This window comes from Scyliorhinus torazame, chromosome 2 (genome assembly GCF_047496885.1).
Source record: "Scyliorhinus torazame isolate Kashiwa2021f chromosome 2, sScyTor2.1, whole genome shotgun sequence".
In the NCBI taxonomy this organism is placed as follows: domain Eukaryota; kingdom Metazoa; phylum Chordata; class Chondrichthyes; order Carcharhiniformes; family Scyliorhinidae; genus Scyliorhinus; species Scyliorhinus torazame.
In genome coordinates, this window is record NC_092708.1 from 160,393,696 (window position 1) to 160,419,951 (window position 26,256).

At 49.3% G+C, this 26,256-nt stretch overlaps 1 protein-coding gene across 1 annotated transcript in view; it reads right to left on the bottom strand.

Annotated features, from left to right (window-relative positions):
• Nucleotides 1-21,167, bottom strand: part of sf3b1 (splicing factor 3b, subunit 1) — a 93,451-nt gene extending 72,284 nt beyond the window's left edge. Inside the window, exon 1 of the mRNA XM_072478841.1 lies at nt 21,053-21,167. Coding sequence (XP_072334942.1) covers nt 21,053-21,080 — 28 coding nt within the window. The 5' untranslated portion in view covers nt 21,081-21,167. The remainder of the gene's footprint in view (nt 1-21,052) is intronic.
• Between the last annotated feature and the right edge of the window lie 5,089 nt (nt 21,168-26,256).

Here is a 26,256-nt window from a genome sequence, read left to right on the forward strand (position 1 = left end):
TGGCTAACTAATAGAAGACAGAGTTGAGATAAGAGTGGCATTTTCAGGATGGCAACCTGTAACTAGTGGAGTGGCACAGGGATCCGTGCTGGGGCCAAGTTTGCAGATGACACAAAATTAGGTGGGAAGGCAAGTGATGAGGGTGACACAAAGAATCTAGAGGGATACAGACAGGTGGGTGGACAAAAACTTGGAATGTGGCGACTAGGGGCTTTTCACAGTAACTTCATTGAAGCCTACTTATGACAATACACAATTATTATTATTACTTAGGGATCCTCATGCATAAATCATAAAAAGCTTGCATGCAATTTCACAAGTAATTGGAAAGGTAAATGGAATGTTGGCCTTTATGTCAAAGGGAATGGAGTACAAAAATAGGGAAAGTCCTGCTAAAACTACACAAGGCACTTGTTAGACCACACACTGGAATACTGTGAACAGTTTTAGTCCCCTTATCTCAGGAAAGGTACACTGGCATTGGAGACAGTCCAGAGAAGGTTCACTAGGCTGATCCAGGGTATGGAGGGATTTTCTAATGAGGAGAGGTTAAGTAGGTTGGACCTGTACTCATTGGAGTTTAGAAGAATGAGAGGTGATCTTATTGAGACTTACAGGATTCTCAGGGGGCTTGATGGAGTAGATGCTGAGAGGATGTTTCCTCTTGTGGAAGAGTCAAGACTAGAGGGCATAACCAAAGAGTAAGTAAGGGGTCACCCATTTAAGACAGAGATGAGGAGGAATTTCTTCTCTCAAGAGTAGTGAATCTGTGTAATCAAGGGTAAGGCAGGAGAGGGGAGTTGAGGATTATATCAGATCAGCCATGATCTCATTGAATGATGGAGCAAACTCAATGGGCCGAACATGATTCCTGCATCTTATGGTCTTAGAAGGCCCTTGGAATCCTCCACACTGAGTCCAGACCTCAAGTCTCATGGCAATCAGACATAGGCAAGGAAACCTTCTGCTGATTACAATCTACTGCCCTTCTTCAGCTGATAAATCAGTACTCTCTAATGGTGAATACCACTTGGAAGATATATTGAAGGCAAAGGCACAGAATGCCTCTCCTCGACGAGGAGCATCAATATCCATCACCAAACATAGCTCGGTAGCACCACTACTGCCTGAGCAGGATGAGTCCTGAAGGACCATGGATGCCAGACTGGGCTTGCAGCAGGAGGTGAGAGAAGTAACACAAGGGAAATTCCAACTTGACCTCATCCTCGTCAATCTATTGGTTGCAGATTATCTTTATGATGGTAGTGGTAGATATCTTTCCATGATGGTAGTGGTAGAAGTGACCGCCGTAAAGTTCATTATTGTTGACGACTTCCCCTCCTTCCATACCACTGTCCTAAATGGGACTGACCATATATAGACTAGCTCAGCGATCTCACAGCCAACAAATCAAATCAAAGTGTTGCAGTTCCACTAAATTCATGAATGGTGGTACACAATGAAACAAAAGTAAAACACAAAATGTGACCTAACCATGGCTTACAAGGGAAATTAGGGGTAGTATTAGATCCAAGGAAGAGGCATACAAATTGGCTGGAAAAGAACAACAGACCGGAGTATTGGGAGGAGTTTAGAATGCAGCAAAGGAGGACCAAGGGATTGATTAAGAAAGGGAAAATATACAAGAGTAAGCGTGCAGGGAACATAAAAACTGACTGTAAAAACTTCTATAGGTATGTGAAGAGAAAAAGATTGGTGAAGACAAATGTAGGTCCCTTACAGTCAGAAACAGGGAAATTTATAATGGGGAACAAAGAAATGATTGACCAACTAACATATCCTTTGGTTCTGTCTTCACAAAGGAGGACACAAATAACATACCAGAAATGTTGGGAACACGGTTTAGTGAGAGGGAGGAACTGAAGAAAATCAGTATAGGCAGGGAAACGGTGTTGGGTAATTGATGGGATTGAAGGCCGATAAATCTCAGACACGTGATAATCTACATCCAAAGATGTGCAGGTTAGGTGGATTGGCCATGCAAAATTGCCCGTTAAATGTCTAAAGATGTGCGGGTTAGGTGGGGTTATGGAAAGAGGGTGGTGGAGTGGGCCTAGGTAGGGCGTTCTTTCAGAGTCAGTGGAGGTTAGATGGGCCGACTGGCCTCCTACTGCACTGCAGTAATTCTATGGTTCTCTGGAGGCAGCTGAGGGTCTTGATTTAAGGCCTCATCTGAAAGAAGACATCTCTAATAGTGCAACACTCCTTCAGGACAGCATTGTCAAACAGCGATTTTTGTTCTAAAGCTTTGGAGCGGGCACTTGAACCCAGAATCTGGTGACTCACAGGGCTCATTGGTGCACACGTGTCCCTTGATAGCACTGTCAATGTACCTTCCCTCAATTTGTCTATGGTTGAGAATAGATTGATGGGATGGTAATTGGTTGAATTGGATATGTCCTGCTTTTTGTGGACATAACATTCCTGGGCAATTTTCCATATTGGGTAGATGCCACTGTTGGAACTTGCCTGATACAGCTAGGCTTGGGGCATGGTTGGTTCTAGAGTGCAAGTCTTTAGCAATGCATTAATTGTCTCGTCCTGGTTCATAGCTTTTGTGATATTTAGGTGCAGCCCTTAGGCTCAGTTTTTAGCATACTCGCCTGTGAGTCAGAAAATTAGAGTTCAAGTCTCATCCCATGACTTAGTACAAAAATCATGGCCAACACTCCAGCACAAAACTGTGCAAGTGCAGAGTTGATGGAGATGCCGTTTTTCAGATGATGAATTAAACGGAGACCCTGCCTGCTCTCACAAACTGTTGTAAAATTACCCATGGAAATATTTCAAAGAACAGCATTAGAATTTTCCACAGTAAAGACGGCACGGTGGCGCACTGGTTAGCACCGCTACCTCACAACGCTGAGGACCCAGGTTCGATCCTGGCTCTGGGTCACTGTCTGTGTGGAGTTTGCACATTCTCCCAGTGTCTGCATGGGTCTCAGCCCTACAACCCAAAGATATGTAGGGTTGGTGGACTGACCACGCTAAAGTGCCGCTGAATTGGAAAAATTTAAATTAAACAAAAATAGTAATTATCCCTGGTATCCTGGCCAATGTTTATTAATCAACATCATGAAAACAGATTTTTGGATCATTAACACATTGCTGCTGATGGGAAGTTGCTGCAAAAATTGACTGCTGTGTTCCCTACACTATGCTGTTCGTGGGAGGTTGCTGTGTACAAATTGGCTGCCTCGTTCCTATGTTATGTTGCTTGTGGGAGGTCACTGTGCACAAATTGGCCACAGGTTCTTTATACTATGTTGCTTGTGAGAGGTTGCGGTGCTCAAATTGGCTGCTTATTCCCTACACCATGCTGCTTGTGAGAGGTCGCTGTGCACAAATTGGCTGCTTGTTTCCTATACTATGCTGCCTGTGGGAAGTCACTGTGCACAAATTGGTTGCTTGTTTCCTATACTACCTGTGAGAAGTCGCTGTGCACAAATTGGCTGCTTGTTTCCTATACTATGCTGCCTGTGGGAGGTCGCTGTGCATTAATTGGCTGCTTGTTTCCTACACTATGCTGCCTGTGAGAAGTCGCTGTGCATTAATTGGCTGCTTGTTTCCTATACTACCTGTGAGAAGTTACTGTGCACAAATTGGCTGCTTGTTTCCTATACTATGCTGCCTGTGGGAGGGCGCTGTGCATTAATTGGCTGGTTGTTTCCTACACTATGCTGCCTGTGAGAAGTCGCTGTGCACAAATTGGCTGCTTGTTTCCTATACTATGCTGCCTGTGGGAGGTCGCTGTGCATTAATTGGCTGCTTGTTTCCTACACTATGCTACCTGTGAGAAGTCGCTGTGCACAAATTGGCTGCTCGTTTCCTATACTGTGCTGCCTGTGGGAGGTCATTGTGCACAAATTGGCTGCTTGTTTCCTACACTATGCTGCCTGTGAGAAGTTGCTGTGCACAAATTGGCTGCTTGTTTCCTCAACAATGCTGCAAGTGGGAGGTTGCTGTTTACAAATTGGCTGCTTGTTTCCTAACTATGCTGCCTGTGGGAGGTCACTGTGCACAGATTGGCTGTGTGTTTCCTATACTGTGCTGCCTGTGGGAGGTCATTGTGCACAAATTGGCTGCTTGTTTCCTACACTATGCTGCCTGTGAGAAGTTGCTGTGCACAAATTGGCTGCTAATTTCCTAACTATGCTGCCTGTGGGAGGTTGCTGTGCACAAATTGGCTGTGTGTATCCTGTACTATGCTGCCTGTGGGAGGTTGGTGTGTACAAATTGGCTGCTTGTTTCCTACACTATGCTGCCTGTGAGAGGTTGCTGTGCACAAATTGGATGCTTGTTTCCTAACTATGCTGCCTGTGGGAGGTCACTGTGCACAAATTGGCTGCGTGTTTCCTGTACTATGCTGCCTGTGGGAGGTTGCTGTGCACAAATTGGCTGCGTGTTTCCTGTACTATGCTGCCTGTGGGAGGTTGGTGTGTACAAATTGGCTGCTTGTTTCCTACACTATGCTGCCTGTGAGAGGTTGCTGTGCACAAATTGGCTGCTTATTTCCTATACTATGCTGCCTGTGGGAGGTCACTGTGCACAAATTGGCTGAGTGTTTCCTGTACTATGCTGCCTGTGGGAGGTCGGTGTGTACAAATTGGCTGCTTGTTTCCTACATTATGCTGCCTGAGGGAGGTTGCTGTGCACAAATTGGCTGCTTGTTTCCTACACTATGCTGCCTGTGGGAATTCGCTGTGCACAAATTGGTTGCCGTGTTCCCGACACCAGTCTTTATCAAACTTTTTTGCCTGGGACCCATTTTTCCAACCGGCCATCCTTCAGGACCCACGCCGGCCGAACTTTGCGACCTACCATTTTCACTTAACTTTAATGTGACAGGTGCTTGGTCCTCACGATCTCACATGCTTTGTTATTCAATGTTACATTTCTGAGCACGACTTCAACTGATGATTTATGATCTCAGGGCACCGTTGCACCGTTGAGCAAAATAAAGAAGTTTGCCCTCAAACTCGCCATGTTTAGTCTTCAAATGTCTTTGAAGTATTTTTTTTACAAATTTAGAGTACCCAATTCATTTTTCCAATTAAGGGGTAATTTAGCATGGCCAATCCACCTAGCCTGCACTTCTTTCGGGTTGTGGGAGCTAAACCCACGCAAACATGGGGAGAATGTGCAAACTCCACGGACAGGGACCCAGAACCGGGATCGAACCTGGGACCTCAGTGCCATGAGGCAGCAGGGCAAACCCACTGCGCCACCGTGCTCCCTATGTCTTTGAAGCTTTGAGGGTTTAAACTCATTTTGCCATTGCTTCCCTGCAAATAACACACATGAACTTTGAATCCTGATTTGCAACGGCACAATTAATAACCCATATCTCTAGTAATCTCTGTATGCTGCTGTGTTCCTCTTTTCAGCTTCTTCTTCGTGGGTTTTGCCTACAGCTGCAAAATGGAGGAATCTCTCTCGCGCCCAGAACACATGACGTCAGCGTACAGGGAGCGTGACCTGCATTCTGCCGCTGTTTCCGGTGGGAGGACTCCATTGTTTCTGAAAAATCTGGCCCTGGACAGCGCGCTGACGTCAGGAGGGGGCGATTTGTGCACTGCTTGATCCGGCATGCAAGCAATCGCAAATGTCCACCACAGCCGGCATTTTTAAAAGCCAGCCGCCGCTGTCAGACATTCCTCCCGTGATCAGCAACGCAGCCACACCTGTCACATTAAAGGTAAGTGAAAAAGGTCGGCCGGCGTGGGGCGCCGCGGCCGGCCGGCGTGGGGCGCAGCGGCCGGCCGGCGTGGGGCGCAAAGGTCGGCCGGCGTGGGTCGCAAAGGTCGGCCGGCGTGGGTCGCAAAGGTCGGCCGGCGTGGGTCACAAAGGTCGGCCGGCGTGGGGCGCCGCGGCCGGCCGGCGTGGGGCGCAGCGGCCGGCCGGCGTGGGTCGCAAAGGTCGGCCGGCGTGGGTCGCAAAGGTCGGCCGGCGTGGGTCGCAAAGGTCGGCCGGCGTGGGTCACAAAGGTCGGCCGGCGTGGGGCGCCGCGGCCGGCCGGCGTGGGGCGCAGCGGCCGGCCGGCGTGGGTCGCAAAGGTCGGCCGGCGTGGGTCGCAAAGGTCGGCCGGCGTGGGTCGCAAAGGTCGGCCGGCGTGGGTCACAAAGGTCGGCCGGCGTGGGGCGCCGCGGCCGGCCGGCGTGGGTCGCAGCGGCCGGCCGGCGTGGGTCGCAGCGGCCGGCCGGCGTGGGTCGCAAAGGTCGGCCGGCGTGGGTCGCAAAGGTCGGCCGGCGTGGGTCGCAAAGGTCGGCCGGCGTGGGTCGCAAAGGTCGGCCGGCGTGGGTCGCAAAGGTCGGCCGGCGTGGGTCGCAAAGGTCGGCCGGCGTGGGTCGCAAAGGTCGGCCGGCGTGGGTCGCAAAGGTCGGCCGACTGGTAAAAATAGGTCTCGGGCAAAAAGGTTTGAAAAAGACTGGTCTAGAATCACACCCTGCATAAAGAAAATTGAGGGGCCTAGATACAATGGATACAAAGGACCTATTTTCGTTGGCAGAAAGGTCAATAACGAGGAGCCATACATTTAAAGTAATTGGTAGAAGAATTAGAGGGGAGTTGGGGTGGGGGTCCAGGACACACTGTCTGAAATGGTGGGAGAGACAGAAACCCGAATCACATTTAATGAACGCTTGAAGCGCTATCCAAGGTGGGATCCGGTTACATACTATTTTCAAATAACACGGACAAGACTAGAGGGATTTCCTCCTTGTGGCATGTAAACCTTTCCATATTTTTATGTTTGCATGCTTTGACAATTACATTGTTATGCTAACTGCCTTCATAGAATACTTACAGTGCAGAAAGAGGCCATTCAGCCCAACAGGTCTGCACCAACCCTCCAAAAGAGCACCCTACTCCCCTGCCCAAGCCCCATAAACCCACCTAACCTACACTCTTTGGACATGAAGATGCAATTAAGCATGGTCAATCCATCTAACCTGCACATCTTTGGACTATGAGAGGATGTTGTCTATATGGACTTCAGTAAGGCCTTTGACAAGGTCCATCATGGCAGACTGGTACAAAAGGTGAAGTCACACGGGATCAGGGGTGAGCTGGCAAGATGGATACAGAACTGGCTAGGTCATAGAAGAGAGTAGCAATGGGAGGGTGCTTTTCTGATTACTGACTAGTGGTGTTCCGCAGGGATCAGTGCTGGGACCGTTGCTGTTCGTAGTATAAGTATATATATATATATATATATATATAAATGATTTGGAGGAAAATGTAACTGGTGTTATGGGCGAGGCGTTTTCAGAACCCCAAAATGTGTCATGGAGTTCAACCAACCTCTCCCTTTAATGGATTGTTGCTTTGGAAGCACACGGCTTGTTCTCCAGGTGTGATATTACAATTATGGACACATGGGTTTTTAAACACAAAACAATGTTTATTCCATGAACTCAACTTAACCTCTTAAATAAATATTGGATCTCTTAACACCCCTAACTTCAAAGATAACCCTGAAAATATTACAACACTAAATAATCCTTCAGTTATCCCTTTCAACATCCATGAGACTTAACACAGAAACACATCAGGTTAAAGGCTTTACTTTAGGAGTTTAAATCACCCAAATGATCCAGAGATAGTCTTTCATGGTAGAGATCACAGCAGATCCAGCTCACTGCAAAACAGACACACACCCAAGCTCTTTTCCTCAAAACTGAAACTTCAAAATGGTTGAACTGAGCTCAGCTCCACCCACTCTCTGACATCACTGTTTTCTTAAAGGTACATTGCTTAAACATCCATTTCTTAAAGGTACTCTCATATGACACTGGTCTGATCAGTAAGTTTGCAGACGACACAAAGTTTGGTGGAATTGCGGATAGCGCTGAGGACTGTCAGAGGATACAGCAGGATTTAGATTGTTTGGAGACTTGGTCGGAGAGATGGCAGATGGAGTTTAATCCGTGAAATGTGAGGTCATGCATTTTGGAAGGTCTAATGCAGGTAGGAAATATACAGTGAATGGTAGAACCCTCAAGAGTATTGACATCCAGAGAGATCCAAGTGTACAGGTCCACAGGTCGCTGAAAGGGGCAACACAGTTTGAGAAGGTACTCAAGAAGGCGTACGGCATGCTTGCCTTCATTGGCTGGGGCATTGAGTATAAGAACTGGCAAGTCATGTTGCAGCTGTATAGAACCTTAGTTAGGCCACACTTGGAGTATAGTGTTCAATTATGGTCGCCACACTACCAGAAGGATGTGGAGGCTTTAGAGAGGGTGCAGAAGAGATTTACCAAGATGTTTCCTGGTGTGGAGGGCATTAGCTGTGAGGAGAGGTTGAATAAACTCCGTCTGTTCTCACTGGAACGACGAAGGTTGAGGGGCGACATGATAGAGGTCTACAAAATTACGAGGGGCATAGACAGAGTGGATAGTCAGAGGCTTTTTCCTAGGGTAGAGGGGTCAATTACTAGGGAGCATAGGTTTAAGGTGCGAGGGGCAAGGTTTAGAGGAGATGTACGAGGCAAGTTTTTTTTTTTAACAGAGGGTAGTGGGAACCTGGAACTCGCTGCCGGAGGAGGTGGTGGAAGCAGGGACGATAGTGCTGTTTAAGGGGCATCTTGACAAACACATGAATAGGATGGGAATAGAGGGATACGGACCCTGGAAGTGCAGAAGATTTTAGTTTGGACGGGCAGCATGGTCGGCACAGGCTTAGAGGGCCGAAGGGCCTGTTCCTGTGCTGTACTTTTCTTTGTTCTTTGTAGATCAGAGCACCCGGAGGAAACCCACATGGATACAGGGAGAAAGTGCAAACCTCACACAACTACCAAAGGCTGGAATTGAAACCGGGTCCTTGGTGCTGCGAGACAGCAATGCTTTTTTAAAAATAAATTTACAATGCCCAATTCTTTTTTACTAATTAAGGGCGGTCAATTCACCAATCCTGCACATCGTTTTGGGTTGTGGGGGTGACACCCATGCAGACATGGGGAGAATGAGCAAACTCCACACGGACAGTGCCCCAGGGCCGGGATCAAACCCGGGTCCTCAATGCGTGAGGCAGCAGTGTTAACCAGTGCACCACTGTGCCGCCCTACGAGGCAACAATGCTTTTTTAAAATAAATTTAGAGTATCCAATTAATTTTTTCCAATTAAGGGGCAATTTAGCATGGCCAATGCACCTACCCTGCACATCTTTGAGTTGTGGGGGCGAAACCCACCCAAACACTGGAGAATGTGCAAACTCCACACGGACAGTGACCCAGGGTCGGGATCAAACCTGGGACCTCCGCGCCGTGAGGCACAGTGTTAACCACTGCGCTACCGTGCTGGCCCCGAGACAACAATGCTAATCACTGTGCCACAGTGTCCCCCAATCTAGCTATAGAATCCCAACAGTGCAGAAGGAGGCCACTCAGCCCATTGAGTCTGCATCAACCATCCACCCGACCTCGGCCCTATCCCCGTAACCCCACCTAACCTGCACACCTTTGGACTCTGGGAGGAAACCGGCGTACCCGGAAGAAACTCATGCAGACACAGGGAGAATGTGCAAACTCCACAGTCACCCAAGGCAGGAATCGAACTCGGATTCCTGGCACGGTGAGGTAGCAGTGCTAACCACAGTGCCAACTGCCTCATTAAAGACAGGTGATGATTATTTGCTCAACCTCCAAAAGAGTATGAACGAACACAACAGTTGTGGTGAGGGAACTGTAAGGAGTTTATATCTCCTGGCCCCTGGAAGCACACCAGGGGTTCCTAAGGACAATGAGCCAGGGCCAACCATCTTAGCTACCTCCCCTCCATCACAGTCAGAAGTGGAGACATACAGTGCAAAAGGAGGCCATTCGGCCCATTGAGTCTGCACCAACCCACTTAAGCCCTCACATCCACCCTATCCCCATAACCCAATAACCCCTCCTCACCTTTTTTAACACTCAGGGCAATTTAGCATGGCCAATCTACCTAACCTGCACATCTTTGGACTGGGAGGAAACCGGAGCACCTGGAGGAAACATACGCAGACACGGGGAGAACATGCAGATCCGCAGAGACAGTGACCCAGCGGGGAATCGAATCTGGGACCCTGGCGCTCTGAAGCCACAGTGCTAGCCACGTGTACTACCGTGCTACCCATTAGCAGACGTGTGCTGATTATTTATAGTGTTCAGTACTACCTACAACGCAACATAAAGCAGATTATGTCCACATGCAGCAAGACTTGGAAAACATGAAGGCTTGAGCTGCTAAGCAGCAAGTAACATTCACACCTCAAGTACTGAGGAATGACCATCTCCAATAAGAGAGATTTTAATCATTGTCATTGACATTTAATAGCTTTACCAACTCTGAATCCATCACCATCCACATCTTGGACAATCATCATTGATTTAAAACTTAACTGGACCAGCACATAAATAATGCAGCTGCAACAGTAGGTGACTCGCTTTTACCTTCCAAAGAGTTAAGATCCACAAGACACAAATCAGAAGTGTAATGGGATATTCTTCATTTACCTGGATGAATGTAACACCCACAATTCTCAAGAAGTTTGACCCCATTAAGGACACAACAGCTCACTTCAATAGCATCCATCCACCACCGTAAAACTACCACCAGCACATCTTGGCTGTAAAGAACATCATGCACAAGGTGTGCTGCAGTAAGTTGCCAAAGCTCCTTCCACAGCCCCCTTCAAACCCATGAACAAGGGCAACAGGCACATGGTAACACCACCAGCTCCAAATCAAACACACCATCCTGACTTGGAAATATATCATCTTTGTTTTGCGAGTTAAAATCCTTGAACTCCTGAACTAATGACACTGTGGGTGTGCCTTTATCACACTGACTGCAGTGGTTAAAAAAGGTGGAACGCCACCACATTCTCATGGGCAATTTGAGATGGACAATGAATGTTGGTTTTGCCAGTGGCACCTTCATGCCCTGAATGAATAAAAATCCGAAACAGGAACATCACAAAAATCAGACTGTTACAAATTATACAAGATCATTTGATCCATTGGGTTTATTCCAATTAATTAGAATGATTAGGACGGATTCTCCTAAGGACTCAACTTCCAGCTCATACATGAACAACTGCCAGTTGGACAACATAACTAGACAGGCGAGGTCTCCCCTCTTGAAAAGGGAAGGCTGAGGGGTGACTAAATAGGTCTTTAAAATAATGGAAGGTTTTGACAGAGTGAATGTGGAGAGAATATTTCCTCTTGCAAGGAAGAGCATAACTAGAGGCCATCAATATAAGACAGATCCCAAGAAATCCAGTCTAGAATTCAGAAGACACTTCATTATCCAGGGAATGATGAGAATGTGGAACTTGACACCACGGGGAGTGGTTGAAGCAAATAGTATAGATGCATCTAAACAAGCATAAAAGGGACTTCCGGTTGCGGCTATGTGGAGCTAAGTCGCACATTCGGCGGCTCCCGCAACAACGGACTTTTGGGCTCTTTTCAGGACCCCCAACGGCACTTTTTCGACATTTCCCGGTGTGCGAAGGAGTCTACAACAGCTCCCCGTCAGTATATGGCTTCAACTAGGAGCGGGGCGACAAAAAAGGTGGTGGTGGACCCGAAGAAGGTGCGAGGGAAGAAGGACAAAATGGCGGCGGGCGGAGACCAGGCAGCATGGATGCAGTGGGCAGAAGAGCAGCAGGAGGGTATCCAGTGCTGCTTCAGAGAGATTAAAACGGACCTGCTAGAGCCGATGAAGGCGTCTATTGATAAGCTGCTGGAGACACAGACGGCCCAGGGAGTGGCGATCCGCGAGGCTCGACAAAAGATCTCTGACAATGAGGACGAGATCTTAGGCCTGGCGGTAAAGGTGGAGGCGCTCCACAAGAAATGGCAGGAGCGGTTCGAGGAGGTGGAGAATCGGTCGGGGCGGAAGAATCTGCGGATTCTGGGCCTCCCGGAGGGGCTGGATGGGCCGGATGTGGGGGCCTATGTGGTCACCATGTTAAACTCGCTGATGGGAGCGGGGTCCTTCCAGGGGCCCATAGAGTGCTGGCGAGGAGGCCCAAGGGTAACAAGCCTCCACGGGCGGTGCTGGTGAGGTTCCATCGGTTCGTCGATCGGGAGTGTGTGCTCAGATGGGCCAAGAAGGAGAGGATCAGCAGGTGGGAGAACACGGAGGTTCGGATATATCAGGAGTGGAGTGCGGAGGTGGCGAAGAGGGGGGCCGGGTACAATCGAGCGAAGGCGGTGCTGCACAGGAAGGGGGTGAAGTTTGGCATGTTGCAGCCGGCGCAATTGTGGGTTACCTACAAGGACCGGCACCATTACTTTGAGTCTCCGGAGGAGGCGTGGGTCTTTGTTCAGGCCGAGAAGTTGGACACAGATTGAGGGTCGAGAAGGGCGATTGGGGACTTTTTCTTTGTTTTTTCTCTTTTGGGTTGGTGAGGGTGGCTGGGGCGGGTTGGGCACTGTTTTAGTTGGGTTGGTCGGTGGGGGGCTCTTGGAGGTGAGATGGGGCCCCGCGGGGGAGGGAGAGGTTCGAGCCAGGGGTGAGGGGACCGGGCCTGTAAAAGGAGCTGCGTCAGAGGTGGCGGGGCCTGGTAGGTGGAAAGCGCGGGCTCTTTCCCGCGCTGAAGACTGGAGGGGGCGGGGCCGGGGAAGCGAGGGTTGTTTCCCGCGCTTAGAACGGAGGGGAGGAGGGGGAGAGCCTATGGATGGGGACGGGAGAGGAGGGTGTGCCACACAATGGGAGGAGTCGAAGGAGAGGGGGGAGTGGCCGGGGTCAGCAGGAGTCAGCTGACTTGCGGAAGTGCAATGGGGGGAGTAAATCAGCTAGGATGGGTCCTAGCCGGGGGGGCAGTTGCTGCTACTATGGTCAAGGAGGGGTCATGGCTAGTCAGCGGGGGAGGGGGGCGGGTAGCCCCCTGAGGCTCCTTCTTTAAACGTTTTTAAGAAAAAGATAGATGCCTTTCTAAAGAATAAAGGGATTCGGGGATATGGTGTACGGGCCGGAGAGTGGAGCTGAGTCCACAAAGATCAGCCATGATCTCATTAAATGGTGGAGCAGGCTCGAGGGGCCAGATGGCCTACTCCTGTTCCTAGCTCTTATGTTCTTATGGTATGGGAGGCACTGAAGGCAGTGGTGAGGGGAGTGCTGATCTCCATTAGGGCCCACAAGGAGCCGAGGGAGCGGGGGGGAGAGGGAGAGGCTGGTGGGGGAGATGGTGAGGGTAGACAGGAGGTATGCGGAGGAGCCCGAGGAAGGATTGGTGAGGAAGAGGCGTAGCCTCCAGGCCAAATTCGACCTGGTGACCACCAGGAAGGCGGAGGTGCAGTGGAGGAAGGCCTAGGGGGCGATTTACGAGTATGGGGAAAAGGCAAGCCAGATGCTGGCGCATCAGCTTCGGAAGCGGGACGCAGCTAGGGAGATCGGGGGAGTTAAGGACTGGGGAGGGAGTGTGGTGCGGAGTGGAGCTGGCATCAATGGGGTTTTCAGGGACTTCTACGAGGAATTGTACCAATCCGAGCCCCCAGGGGAGGAGGGAGGGATGGGCCGCTTCCTGGACCAATTGAGGTTTCCAAAGGTGGAAGAGGGACTGGTGGCGGGATTGGGGGCCCCGATTGGGTTGGAGGAGCTGATCAAGGGGATAGGAAGCATGCAGGCGGGGAACGCATTGGGGCCAGACGGTTTCCTGGTCGAATTCTATAAAAAAAATATATGGACCTGTTGGGCCCGCTGCTAGTTAGCACCTTCACTGAGGCAAGGGATGTGGGGGGGGGGGGGGGGGGGGGGGGGGGCGGCTTTGTCCCCGACGATGTCCCAGGCACTGATCTCCTTGATCCTGAAGCGGGACAAGGATCCCCTGCAGTGTGGGTCTTACAGGCCGATTTTGTTGCTAAACGTAGATGCCAAGGTGCTGGCGAAGGTCTTAGCCACGAGGATTGAGGATTGTGTGCCACAGATCATCCACGAAGACCAGACAGGATTTGTGAAAGGGAGGCAGTTGAACGCGAATGTGCGGAGGCTTTTGAACATTATCATGAGGCCAGCGAGGGACGGGGAGATAGTGGTGGCGATGGACGCTGAGAAAGCCTTCGATAGGGTAGAGTGGGGGTACCTGTGGGAGGTGCTGAAGAGGTTCGGGTTTGGGGAGGGATTTGTCAGGTGGGTTAGGCTGTTGTATGAGGTCCCGATGGCGAGTGTGGCCACAAACAGGAGGAAGTCCGAGTACTTTCGGTTGCACCGAGGGATGAGACAGGGGTGTCCATTATCCCTCCTGCTCTTCGCATTGGCAATTGAACCCCTGACTATGGCACTGAGGGAGTCAAGGAACTGGAGGGGGTTGGTGCGTGGTGGGGAGGAGCACAGGGTGTCATTTTATGCGGACGACCTGCTGCTGTATGTGGCGGACCCGGTGGGAGGAATGCCGGAGGTAATGAGGATTCTTAGGGAATTCGGGGACTTTTCGGGGTACAGGCTCAACATGGGGAAGAGCGAGCTGTTCGTAGTTCATCCAGGGGACCAGGAGAGTGGGATTGGCGAGCTCCCATTAAAAAAGGCAGAGAGGAGCTTCAGGTATCTGGAAGTCCAGGTGGCCAGGAGCTGGGGGGCCCTGCATCGGCTTAATTTTACAAGGCTGGTGGTGCAAATGGAGGAGTTCAAGAGGTGGGACGCGTTGCCGCTGTCCTTGGCGGGTAGGGTGCAGTCAATCAAAATGACGGTGCTCCCAAGGTTTTTGTTCCTGTTCCAGTGCCTCCCCGTGTTTATCCCAAAGGCTTTTTTCAGGCGGGTTAACAGGAGTATAATGGGGTTTGTGTGGGCGCAAGGGACTCCGAGGGTGAGAAGGGTGTTCCTGGAGCGGAGTCGAGATAGGGGGGGACTGGCGCTGCCCAACCTCTGTGGATAATACTAGGCCGCCAATGCGACGATGGTGCGCAAGTGGGTGATGGAGGGGGAGGGGGCTGCATGGAAGGGGCTGGAGACGGCGTCTTGTATAGATACGAGTCTGGGGGAGCTGGCAACGGCGCCGCTGCCACTCCCTCCAAGGAGGTATACCACGAGCCCGGTGGTGGTGGCTGCCTTCAAAATCTGGGGGCAGTGGAGGCGGCACAGGGGGGGGAAGTGGGGGCCTCGGCGGGGACCCCATTACGGGGGAACCACCGGTTCGCCCCAGGAAGAACAGGTGGAGGGTTTGTGGGGTGGCACAGGGCAGGGATACGAAAGTTGGGGGACCTGTTTGTGGACGGGAAGTTTGCGAGCCTGGGTGAGCTGGAGGAGAAGTACGGGCTCCCCCCAGGGAACACAGTACAGGACTGGGGGGGGGGGGGGGGTGTCTCGGAAACTTACCAGGTGATGCAGGAGGAAGAGTAGGCCTCGGTGGTGGAAGTAAAAGGTAAGTGGGAGGAGGAGTTGGGAGAGGAAATTGAGGAAGGGACGTGGGAAGATGCCCTGGGGAGGGTGAACTCTTCCTCATCGTGTGCAAAGCTCAGCCTCATACACAGTTTAAGGTGCTGCGCAGGGCACACATGATCGGGACAAGGATGAGCCGGTTTTTGGGGGGCGAGGACAGGAGTGTTAGGTGGTCAGGGAGCCCGGCAAATCACACCCATATTTTCTGAGCATGCCCAGCGCTGGAGGAATTTTGGAAGGGCGTTACGAGGACGGTGTCGAGAGTGGTAGGATCCAGGGTCAAACCGGGCTGGGGGCTCGCAATATTTGGGGTGGCAGAGGAGCCGGGAGTGCAGGAGGCGAAAGAGGCCGGAATTCTGGCCTTTGCGTCCCTGGTAGCCCGGCGAAGGATTCTTCTTCAGTGGAAGGATGCGAGGCCCCCAAGCGTGGAATCCTGGATCAACGATATGGCGGGTTTTATTAAGTTGGAGAGAGTGAAATTCACCTTGAGAGGATCGGTACAAGGGTTCTTTAGGCAGTGGCAACCGTTCTTAGACTTCCTGGCAGAGCGGTAGACGTTATTTTATTATTTATGTACAGGGAGGAGGAGAGTATGGAGGGTTGTTTTTCTGGACTGTGTTTTGTACTTAACCCTGTTGGGTTCCTTTTTTATTTTGTTATTGATATTTTATGAAAACCTTTAATAATTTTTTTATTTTTTTTAAAACAAGCATAAAAGGGAGAATGGAAAAGAGGGCTCAGATGATAGATTTAGATGTGGAAAGATGGGAGGAGTTTCTAGTGGTGCCTAAACATCAGCATGGACTGGTTGGGCTGGCCTGGCTTTTTATGCCGTATATCCTATGTAATCCTATATTCCAGCAGCACGCTTTGTCATCAAACAGAACAAAAGTATTAGTCCCAAGTCAAGCTTAGTTAAGAAGTGCTGCTACGTGACTGCTTGGAGACAGTGGACTGGTCCATATTCAAGAACTCAGCAGTCAACCTAAACGAGTATACCACCACTGTCACAGACGGTAAGTGTGTAGAAGATTGCGTGCCAAAGAAGGTAGTAGGTACGTTCCCCAACCGAAAACCATGGTTTAATCAAGAGATTCACTCCCTACTGAAGGCCAGGTCTGAGGCGTGCAAGACAGGCATCCCTGACCTATACAAGAAATCTAGGTACAACCTTGCAAAGCCATCAGGGATGCCAAGAGACAATACCAGATTAAGCTTGGTTCACAGACTAACGACACAGACTCTCGTCGGTTGTGGCAAGTCTTCAACACAAAACGGGCTACAAAGCAAAGCCGAGTAGATTCTCTGGCAGCAGCGCATCCCTCCCCGATGAACTCAATGCATTCTCTGCTCATTTCGAGCAGGAAACCAACAGATCATTGTCAAACTGCCCCAGCAGCCTCCAACACACCCATACCTACCACAGCTCCCGAAGTCAGATCGGCCTTCTTGAAAGTAAACCCTCAGAAAGCAATGGGTCCTGATGGGAGTCCCTGGTCGTGCACTTCAAATCATGCGCGGATGAACTGGCGGGTGTGTTCGAGGACATCCACAACCTCTGCCTACTCCATTCCGAGGTTCCCGTCTGCTTCAAGAACACCATCATCATACCAGTGTCAAAGAAGAACCAGGCAAGTGCCGAAGTAGAGATGGTTGACAGTTTCAAATTCCTAGGGGTGCACATCACCAACTATCTGTCTTGGTCCACCCACGTCGACACTAGAAGCACAACAAGCCTTTACTTCCTCAGGAAACTAAGAAAATTTGGCATGTCCACATTGACTCTTAGATGCACCATAGAAAGCATCCTATCTGGCTGCATCTGGTATGGCAACTGCTCAGCCAAAGACTGAAAGAAATTATAGAGTTGTGAACAAAACCCAGTCCATCACACAAAACCGTCTCCTATCCATTGACTTTGTCTACACCTCCTGTTGCCTTGGAAAAGCGGGCAGCATAATCAAGGACCCTTCCCATCCAGGTTATTCTTTCTACCAACCTCTTCCATCGGGCAGGAGATACACGCATTAATAGATTCAAAAACAGATTCTACCCTGTTGTTACCAGACTCCTAAATGACTCTCTTATGGAGTGAACTGATCTCCCCACACATCTTCTCTACCGAGTAGTACTACACTCCGTATGCTTCACCCGATGTCTGTGTCTATGTATTTACATTGTGTATCTATCGTATGTTTTTTTTTTCTTATATAGAATGATTGTCTGGACTTTACGCAGAACAATACTTTTCACTGTACCTCGGTACACATGACAATAAACCCAAATCGAGAGTAACAGAATGGAAAATTAAAAATCCTTTTCAAGATCAGAGATGAGGACAAATTTGAGGCAAGTTGCGGATGACTGAATTTGGGGGTAGTCAAGTGCAGTATGTGGGGAAGTCATCAAAGGAATTGACAAAACTGCAATATAATCTTCCTGCAAAGCAATTGGAATTAATATTTTGCATTTTAAATGATTAAGTCAAACCAGTGTATGTCATAATTCCAACTATATCTAAAGTTCCACTAAAAACACTGACCGCGTAAAAAAGGGAGAAAAGATAGAAGAGGTTAAAACAGCTTTCAATGGAATGCATCTTTGTAACACATTTTCTGCTCCTGAACATGCTGTTGAATCCAATCCACCCTACTTATTGAGGTTTTCTCCCTCCATTATAGGGTGAAGAGTCCCATATCAAATCCAGTATCAATTCAGTAGCAATTAGCATTCTTGGTCAGAAAAGTAGTTAGGGTAGCTGATGTAGAAATGGAAAAGGTAAATTCTAGTGTCAGTGCACCTGATTTAGATTTGACAGAAAAAGGACTAGAATAAGAAGTTGTATCTACATTTTAATACAGAATGAGAAGAAAGTACTAGTTTATTTTGGTAGTTATGCAGTAAAACATTTCTAACACTAGAGAATATTACTACTCTGGTATTATTTGTTCGTCAAGATTTGTGAACTGAAAGCTGCTCAGAAACCATCAGAACCCCTGCAGTGTAGGAGGAGGCCATTCGGCCACTGAGTCTCTGAAAAAGCACTCAACCAAGGTCCACTCCCCCGCCCTACCCGTGTAAACCCATGCATTGAAATATGGCCAGTTCGCCTAACCTGCACATCTATGGTTGAGAGGAAACCCATGCAGTCACAGGGGAAACATGCAAACTGCACACAGACTATGGCTGGAATCGAACCCGGGTCCCTGGCACTGAGGCAACTGCGCTAACCACTGTGCCACCATGCCACCCATAGTCAAGGCAGCAATTGAGCATTAAAACTATAACTATGGTGGTAAGGAGCAGCGCGGTGGCACAGTGGGTTAGCCCTGCTGCCTCACGGCGCCGAAGTCCCAGATTCGGCCCCAGCTCTGGGTCACTGTCCACGTGGAGTTTGCACATTCTTCCCTTGTTTGCATGGGTTTCCCCCCCACAACCCAAAGATGTGCAGGCTAGGTGGATTGGCCACACTAAATTGCCCCTTAATTGGAAAAATGAATTGGTTACTCTAAATTTATTTTAAAAAACTATGGTGTTATTATGGCTTTGTCAAAAAATAACACTGCTAAAGAATGATATCAGGTGCATGAAGATAACAGTTCCTCTGGACCCCGATTTATAACCATCAATTTGTACCGGGTAGGCTAGATAGTGGGTTCCGGAGATGGCAAAGGACAGGAATTAGGAGGATGGGGGATATATTTATAGATGGGAGCTTCCCCAGCTTGAAAGCCTTGGAGGATAAATTTGAATTGCCAGCAAGGAATGGGTTTAGGTATCTGCAGGTGCGAGACTTCTTGAGAAGGCAGGCTCCGGCCTTCCCGCTGCTGCCGCAATGGGGGATACAGGACAGAATAGTCTCCAGTACCTGGATGGGAGAGGGGAAGGTATCAAATATTTGCCAGGAACTTTTGGAATCTGAGGAAACTCCGGTGGAGGAGCTTAAAGGCAAGTGGGAAGACGAGCTAGGGGGAGAGATAGAGGCAGGTCTGTGGGCAGATGCCCTAAACAGGATTAACACATCCTCATCATGTGCCAGGCTTAGCCTGATATAATTCAAGGTAGTCCACCGGGCACACATGACGGTGGCCCGGATGAGCAAGTTTTTTGGGGTAGAGGACAGGTGTGCGAGGTGCGCGGGGAAGCCCAGCAAATCATGTCCACATGTTTTGGGCATGCCCGAAGCTTAGAGGGTTTTGGCAGGGTTTCGCTAAGGCAATGTCCACGATTCTCAAAACACAGGTGGTGCCGAGTCCGGAGGTGGCGATCTTTGGCATGTCGGAAGAGCCGGGAGTTCAGGGGGCAAAAGAGGCCGACATATTGGCCTTTACCTCCCTGGTAGCCCGGAGACAGATCTTATTAATGTGGAGGGACTCGAAGCCCCCGAGTGCAGACCTGGGTTAGTGACATGGCTGGGTTTCTTAGTCGCGAGAAAATAAAGTTCGCCTTAAGAGGTTCAATGGTCGGATTCACCCGGAGGTGGCAGCCGTTCGTCGACTTTCTCGGGGAAAATTTAAATGTCAGCAGAAGCAGAATTCGGGGGGGGGGGGGGGGGGGGGGGGGGGAAGAGAGATTTTGCAAGTAACTGGCATACGGAAAAGTTATATAAAATTAGTAAACCCCATTGCTGTCTCTATCTTACATAAACCCCATTAATCTGAACAATCCAATTCTAAAGAAGTCATATTTGACTCAAAACATTAACTCTTTCTTTTGCCACATGCTGCCAGACCTGCTGAGTACTTCCAGCACTTGTCGGTTATTACAAGGCAACAATTAGGCTCAACAGCATTCTGGAGTCATGCTGTGGAGACCAGTTGTCACTATAAGAAAAGTTTTGTTTCAATGTTTTGAATGCGTTGACACCACCCTTATGCTTTGAAAACCTTAATAAATTATCAAATAGGGACAGAACTCTGGGTACTTGTGCAAGCTCCATATTGCAGCAGGTGATGATGCAGGAAGAAAAAAAGCTGTCCACAGCAATCTAACCATTGAAACCCATTCACGAAGCTTTAGTAATGCAAATGCATGTTAAAACAGGCTGCTTGGTTATGTTTTGACTGCAAAGTTTTGCTATTTTGATTTTTACCTTTATAATGGCACTCGCATCCAGTATTAAAACACGTGAATTGCGATTTCAACAATTTGCTCCATAAATCGGGATAATTGTCGGAAAAGCAGGTCAGATTTCAACCCAATCTCAACATTAAATCGAGCAACTCTGCAGAGATGCAAAGAGCCGCTTACTTTTGATGCTGATGGCGCCGGGGGATAATTGTTATTGACAAGGCCGCAGGCCAACTGCGTATCCCCGCCTGGATCAAACCTCCACGATACCGAGCCCCCGCCAGCCCTTCAACTTCACGTGTGGGGAGGATTCTGGAGGATTCTATGCGCGCATCCTGAGAACTAGGGAATGTTGTACGAATATGGAGGAGCGTTCGGGGTCCAGGCCTCTCCGTCAACCCCATTTGCACTCAGAGCGACGCCATTTCCTGACCCATTTCAACCACACAGCGAACTGCGGCGGCCACATTCTTCCACCTAATCCCCGGCTCACCACATGAGAAACGGCCGATACGCTTGCAAAAACATTATTATAACCTTGGCTCGCCTCAAAAAAAAAAATCTGATCGGAAAGACCCCCTAAATTATCTCCTATTACCTTCATGCGTCTTGGCGATCTTCGCCATTTTGTACAACGGTGGCGAGCGGAACCGCGATGCTGTGGATTGGTGGGCGGGCCCTGGATTGATTGACAGCAGCTCCTCTGCAGCAGCGCAAATACTCCAAGTCTGAACTCGCAGTTGGCAGCACTGTTATTCTCCGGATAACGTCGGATCATTGCTGTGAACAAAATAAATTGCAAGTGCCTTCTTTTTGTGAATGCCTCACCTCTCCTGGGCTATCGTGTTCTTTGGTTGTTTTAGAAATGTCTGAAAAAGAGAGAGACAGGAAGAGTCTATTTTGCCACAACTGTGGAATTATGTTGTCCAAGTGAGGCCAGCAAGATGATGTCACTCGTATTGCCCGTGATTTCATAACACAAGTTTGAAGTGTGCTGATTTTCCTGTATACGGGCAGCTGAATGGTACATGAAATTTAATTTGCAGCCAAGTGCAAATCAATATATTGAACAGAAAAATAAGTGATGCACGCAGTCCATTAATGGGGGTAATTCACTCAGTGTTAAACATGTGCAACCAGAGTTTCCAAAAGGTATTTTGTCCTCAGCCTAAGGTTCCACTCCTTGGTTGACAGGGTCAACCATGTCCACAACATTTCCTGCACGTTTGTCCTCACCCCCCCCATTCATTCCCTTCCAAAACCATAATAGGTTCCCCCTTGTCCTCACCTTCCACCCTACCAGCCTGCACATTCAATGGATTTGCCATTTCTACAACCTCCACCACAACGTCTATTGTCTCCTCTTTCAGCATTCTGAAAGGATTGTTTGTTCCTCAGCAGCACCCATGACAATTCTATCTCCAATAACCCCTTCCGTTGCACAGCATAGGAGGTAAAACACTTGCTTTTTTCCTGCTGGCCAATGCTCAGACACTCTTATCAGGTGATTTACTTGTACTTTTTCCAACTTCGCATATCATACTCATTGCTCATAATATGATCTCCCCGGACCATCAGGGAGACCAAAACGATTGAGTGATCGTTTTGCTGAAAAGACAGGCTTGCATTTATAGAATGCCTTTCACAACTTCAGAACTCCCCAAAGTGATTTATAGCCATTGTACACCTTGGGCGCGATTCTCCGATTCCGCGCTGTTTGGGAGAATCGCCTGGGGCGCCATTTTTTCACGCGACACCGGTCCGACACCCTCCCACGATGCACCCAAGTTGCGAGATCGGCACAGTTCTGCGCGGCACAGTCCGGTGAATCGCCCGAGACACCCAAAATGGCGATTCTCTGCCACCCCCGCTATTCTCAGGCCCGGATGGGCCGAACGGCCTGCCCAAAACGACGGCTTCCTTCCGGCGCCATCCACACCTGGTCGCTGCTGGCGGGAACAGCGCGGGAACCCTGGGGGGCGGCCTGTGGGGAGGGGGGGGCGGGGGGGGTTCTTTCACCAGGGTAGGACTCAAAAGGGGTCTGGCCCACGATCGGTGGCCACCGATCGGCGGGCCGGCCTCTCTGAAGGAGGACCTCCATTCCTCCGTGCCCCGCAAGATCCTGCCGACATCTTCTTGCAGGGCGGCTTCGGGGAGGACGGCAATCACGCATGCGCGGGTGACGCCAGTTACAGGCGCCGGCCGCGTCATTTACGCAGCGCCGCTTTTACGCGGCGCCAATGCCCGGCGCGCGCTGACGACGCTGCTTTAGCGACACGCCCCCGAGTTTCTCGCGGCCCCGATCCTAGCCCATTTTCGGGCCCTGAATCAGTCGAGATCGAGGCCGTTTCGCGCCGTCGTGAACGTCGACGGCGTTCACAACAGCGTGGGCACTTAGTCGCGGGAGCAGAGAATCGCGCCCCTTAAGTCAGACCACAAATGTGACCCTCAGCTTCAGGTCACTTGCCACTTTAATACTCCAGCCCTCTCTGACTCTGACTTCTTTGTTCTTGGTCTCCCACATTGTTTCAGTGACGCTCAGCACAACAGTACCTCATGTTTCAATAACTAATTTTTGATCTACATGGGAGTCAAGTGATATTGGGTTGGCGGGGGGGGAAGGTCAGAAGAAAAGTGGAGTTAAGGCCACAATCAGATCAGCTATGATCTTACTGAATAGTGGAGCAAGTTCGAGGAACAAAATACTTACTCATGCTTTCATTTCTTCAAAGTCACGTTAGAGTCTTCTGCCCTTAACGTCAACTTTAACAACTTTACATCTTAACCACTGTGCTGGTAATGCACGGGAGTCTCTGGGAGTGGGGGAGTTTGGTGCTTGGGATGAGGACCTCTTTATTGTCCATGGTTGGTGGGTGGTCTCTACTCCTGCAGTGTATTCACCAATCTTCACCATGTTACTGGAGCAGGAGAATGTTCTCTTCTTTGCCCCATATTCCCTCACCTCTCTGCTATTTTGCTGTAACCATTTATTCCTCCTTTAGATCCATCTTTTATTTCTTTACTTGTCCCATTGCGATTATAAATTAATCACTAATACAAACAAATGTATTGTGGATGCTGGAAGTCTGAAATTAAAGGAAATGCTGGAAATACTCAGCAGGTCTGCCAGTATCTGCAGAGGCAGAAAAATAATTACATTTTCTGGTTGGTGATCCTTCATGAGTTCTGATTAAGGTACACTGACCTGTAATGTTAGAATGTTGATCTGGTCAAACAGTTGAATATATACAAAGGAAGATACGATCATACTTTACAGTCCTCGGGTCAGTCTACACTGTGAGTACTTTATCCTGTCTGGTTGCTGAGTCACAAGCACTTGAGATAAGGCCGATAAAGACCATGAGATGGATTCCTGTTATCAAGCAGCAAACAGATGCTTGAACGAAATGCATGAAAGGGAGACTGTAAAAGGCTGGATGCAAGGGATGAGGGTTACTTTTTGAGTGAAAACAGCACAAGCTGGTTGAACTGAATGGCCTGTTTCCAAATTGAATTTCTTTGTGATGCCATTCATAGGAAATATGCAAGTGGTGATCGTATAGAGGTATATAAGAAAGCAAATATAAGATAAATCGGAAATATTACTTCAAATTAAATTATAGGGTAAAACAAATGAACAGACAAAGGTTAAATCTCGTGATGTTAACTTTAGGACTTATATCAGTAAGTTCTTACACAAGGAATTATCAACATTCAAAATGAAGGAACTGATTAACTGTTTGACCTATGCATCCCTTGCCCAGGAACCCCAATCAAATATGAAGCTATTGCTAATGCTCATCATAATCCAGAATAACTGCATGAAATTGCTGTATCAAAATAATTTAACAATAAAAATTACTGTAAAATTACTGTGTTAATGAATCCGGAGCAGGGAATGTACTGCAGAGGATGCAAAGAAGCCCGGAATATTCTTTTGTGCCCAAGGATTCAAAAATTCTTCATCCAGTTCTGCCTGGAATGGACTTCTCGGTAGAGTACTGGTGATGAAAATCATGGATGCATTTAAGAAAAAAATTGAATACTGCAATTGAGTGATTGCAGGATTTTTCTGAATGGATCAATAAATTAAGATCGAATGGTCCTCCTCATCCATAACCTTTGTGCAATTACATCACCTTGAAACAAGTCAGGAGTTCAACTGAAACCTGATTTTGGAGACGGCAGAGGATATAGCAGTCTCATGTGTTCAAACAAAACTCTGCTACACTGTTTCTTAAGTTTCTTAAATTTTGCTATACTATATGTATCAAATCAAAGTAACATTTAAAAATTATGATACAAAGTCTGACTTTAAATTAAGTACTGAATTACATTTGTGCGCCTGGTCCAATTATCCCTAAACTTTTAAATCTAGTTCTCCTGAATGTGCAACTTTATGGGAGATGGGGATGCAGGAACAGAGAGATGGGCTATGTGCCCTGACAATATCCCAGCAATAGTACTAGAGACTTGTGCGCCAGAACTTGCCACACCCCGAGCCAAACTGTTCCAGTACAGCCACAACATTGTGTAGCGCACAATGACTTACACAAGTCGAGAAGTCATGAAGTCTATCGAGGCTTTATTAAGCAAGACTTGTTCCCCAGCAGCTCAGTTACAGAATGCGGCTGCTGGGAGAACTCGAGCTCTTATACTCCGCCTTCAGGGTGGAGCCAGAAGTCAGCAGATCCAACCAGGACCCGGGACCTGTCAGCCAATAGCCTCTCGGCTTCACAGGTACCACATTACCCCTAATACATACCACCGCATTCACCCCTTGTTAAAACAGAGCCCGGCGGGGTGGTGGTTCGCATGGTGGTAGGGGTTTACAAGGCTGGTCCTGGAACAATTTTCGAACAGTGGCTAATGCATTTAGCCCAACAGTTAACTATGTACAAGTCTGTGTCAGAATTATTTACAACAAAATTCTTGTTTTTGGTGTCACGCGGATTCCACGAGTCGAGCGAGTGCCCTGGTTGTCCTTGTCGATCGCCTCAGCCCCGGTGGTGGTGCAGGTGCTGGCTCGGGCACTGTCGTCTCTGTGAGCGATGCGCTGTTCGCTCCTGTTTCTTTACTCCTGGGCGGGCATGGGAGGAGGACCGATCCACCCGGGAATCGGGTCGTGGGGTGCGCCGGTGGCAGGGAGGGGGTGATTGGTGTTGGGAGTGTGTGTGTTTCCGGCGGGCGCCAGGTCCCGTAGAGAGACCGTGTCCTGTCGGCCGTCGGGGTACGCCACGTAGGCGTACTGAGGGTTTGCGTGGAGAAGGTGAACCCTCTCGACCAACGGGTCCGATTTGTGCGCCCGCACATGCTTTCAGAGCAAGATGGGTCCTGGGGCTGCCAGCCAGGTCGGCAGCGACGTTCCGGAGGAGGACTTCCTGGGGAAGACAAGGAGGCGCTCGTGAGGTGTTTGGTTAGTGGTGGTACACAGCAGCGACCGGATGGAGTGGAGGGCATCCGGGAGGACTTCCTGCCACCGGGACACTGGGAGATCTCTGGACCGTAGGCCCAATAGGACGGTCTTCCAGACCGTACCGTTCTCCCTCTCTACCTGACCATTCCCCCGGGGGTTGTAGCTGGTCGTCCTGCTCGAGGCAATGCCCTTGCTGAGCAGGAACTGATGCAGCTTGTCGCTCATGAAGGAGGACCCCCTGTCGCTATGGATGTACGCGGGGAAACCGAACAGTGTAAAGATGGTGCCAAGGGCTTTAATGACTGTGGCCGCTGTCATGTCAGGGCAGGGGATAGCGAAGGGGAAACGGGAGTACTCGTCCACCACGTTCAGGAGGGATGCGTTGC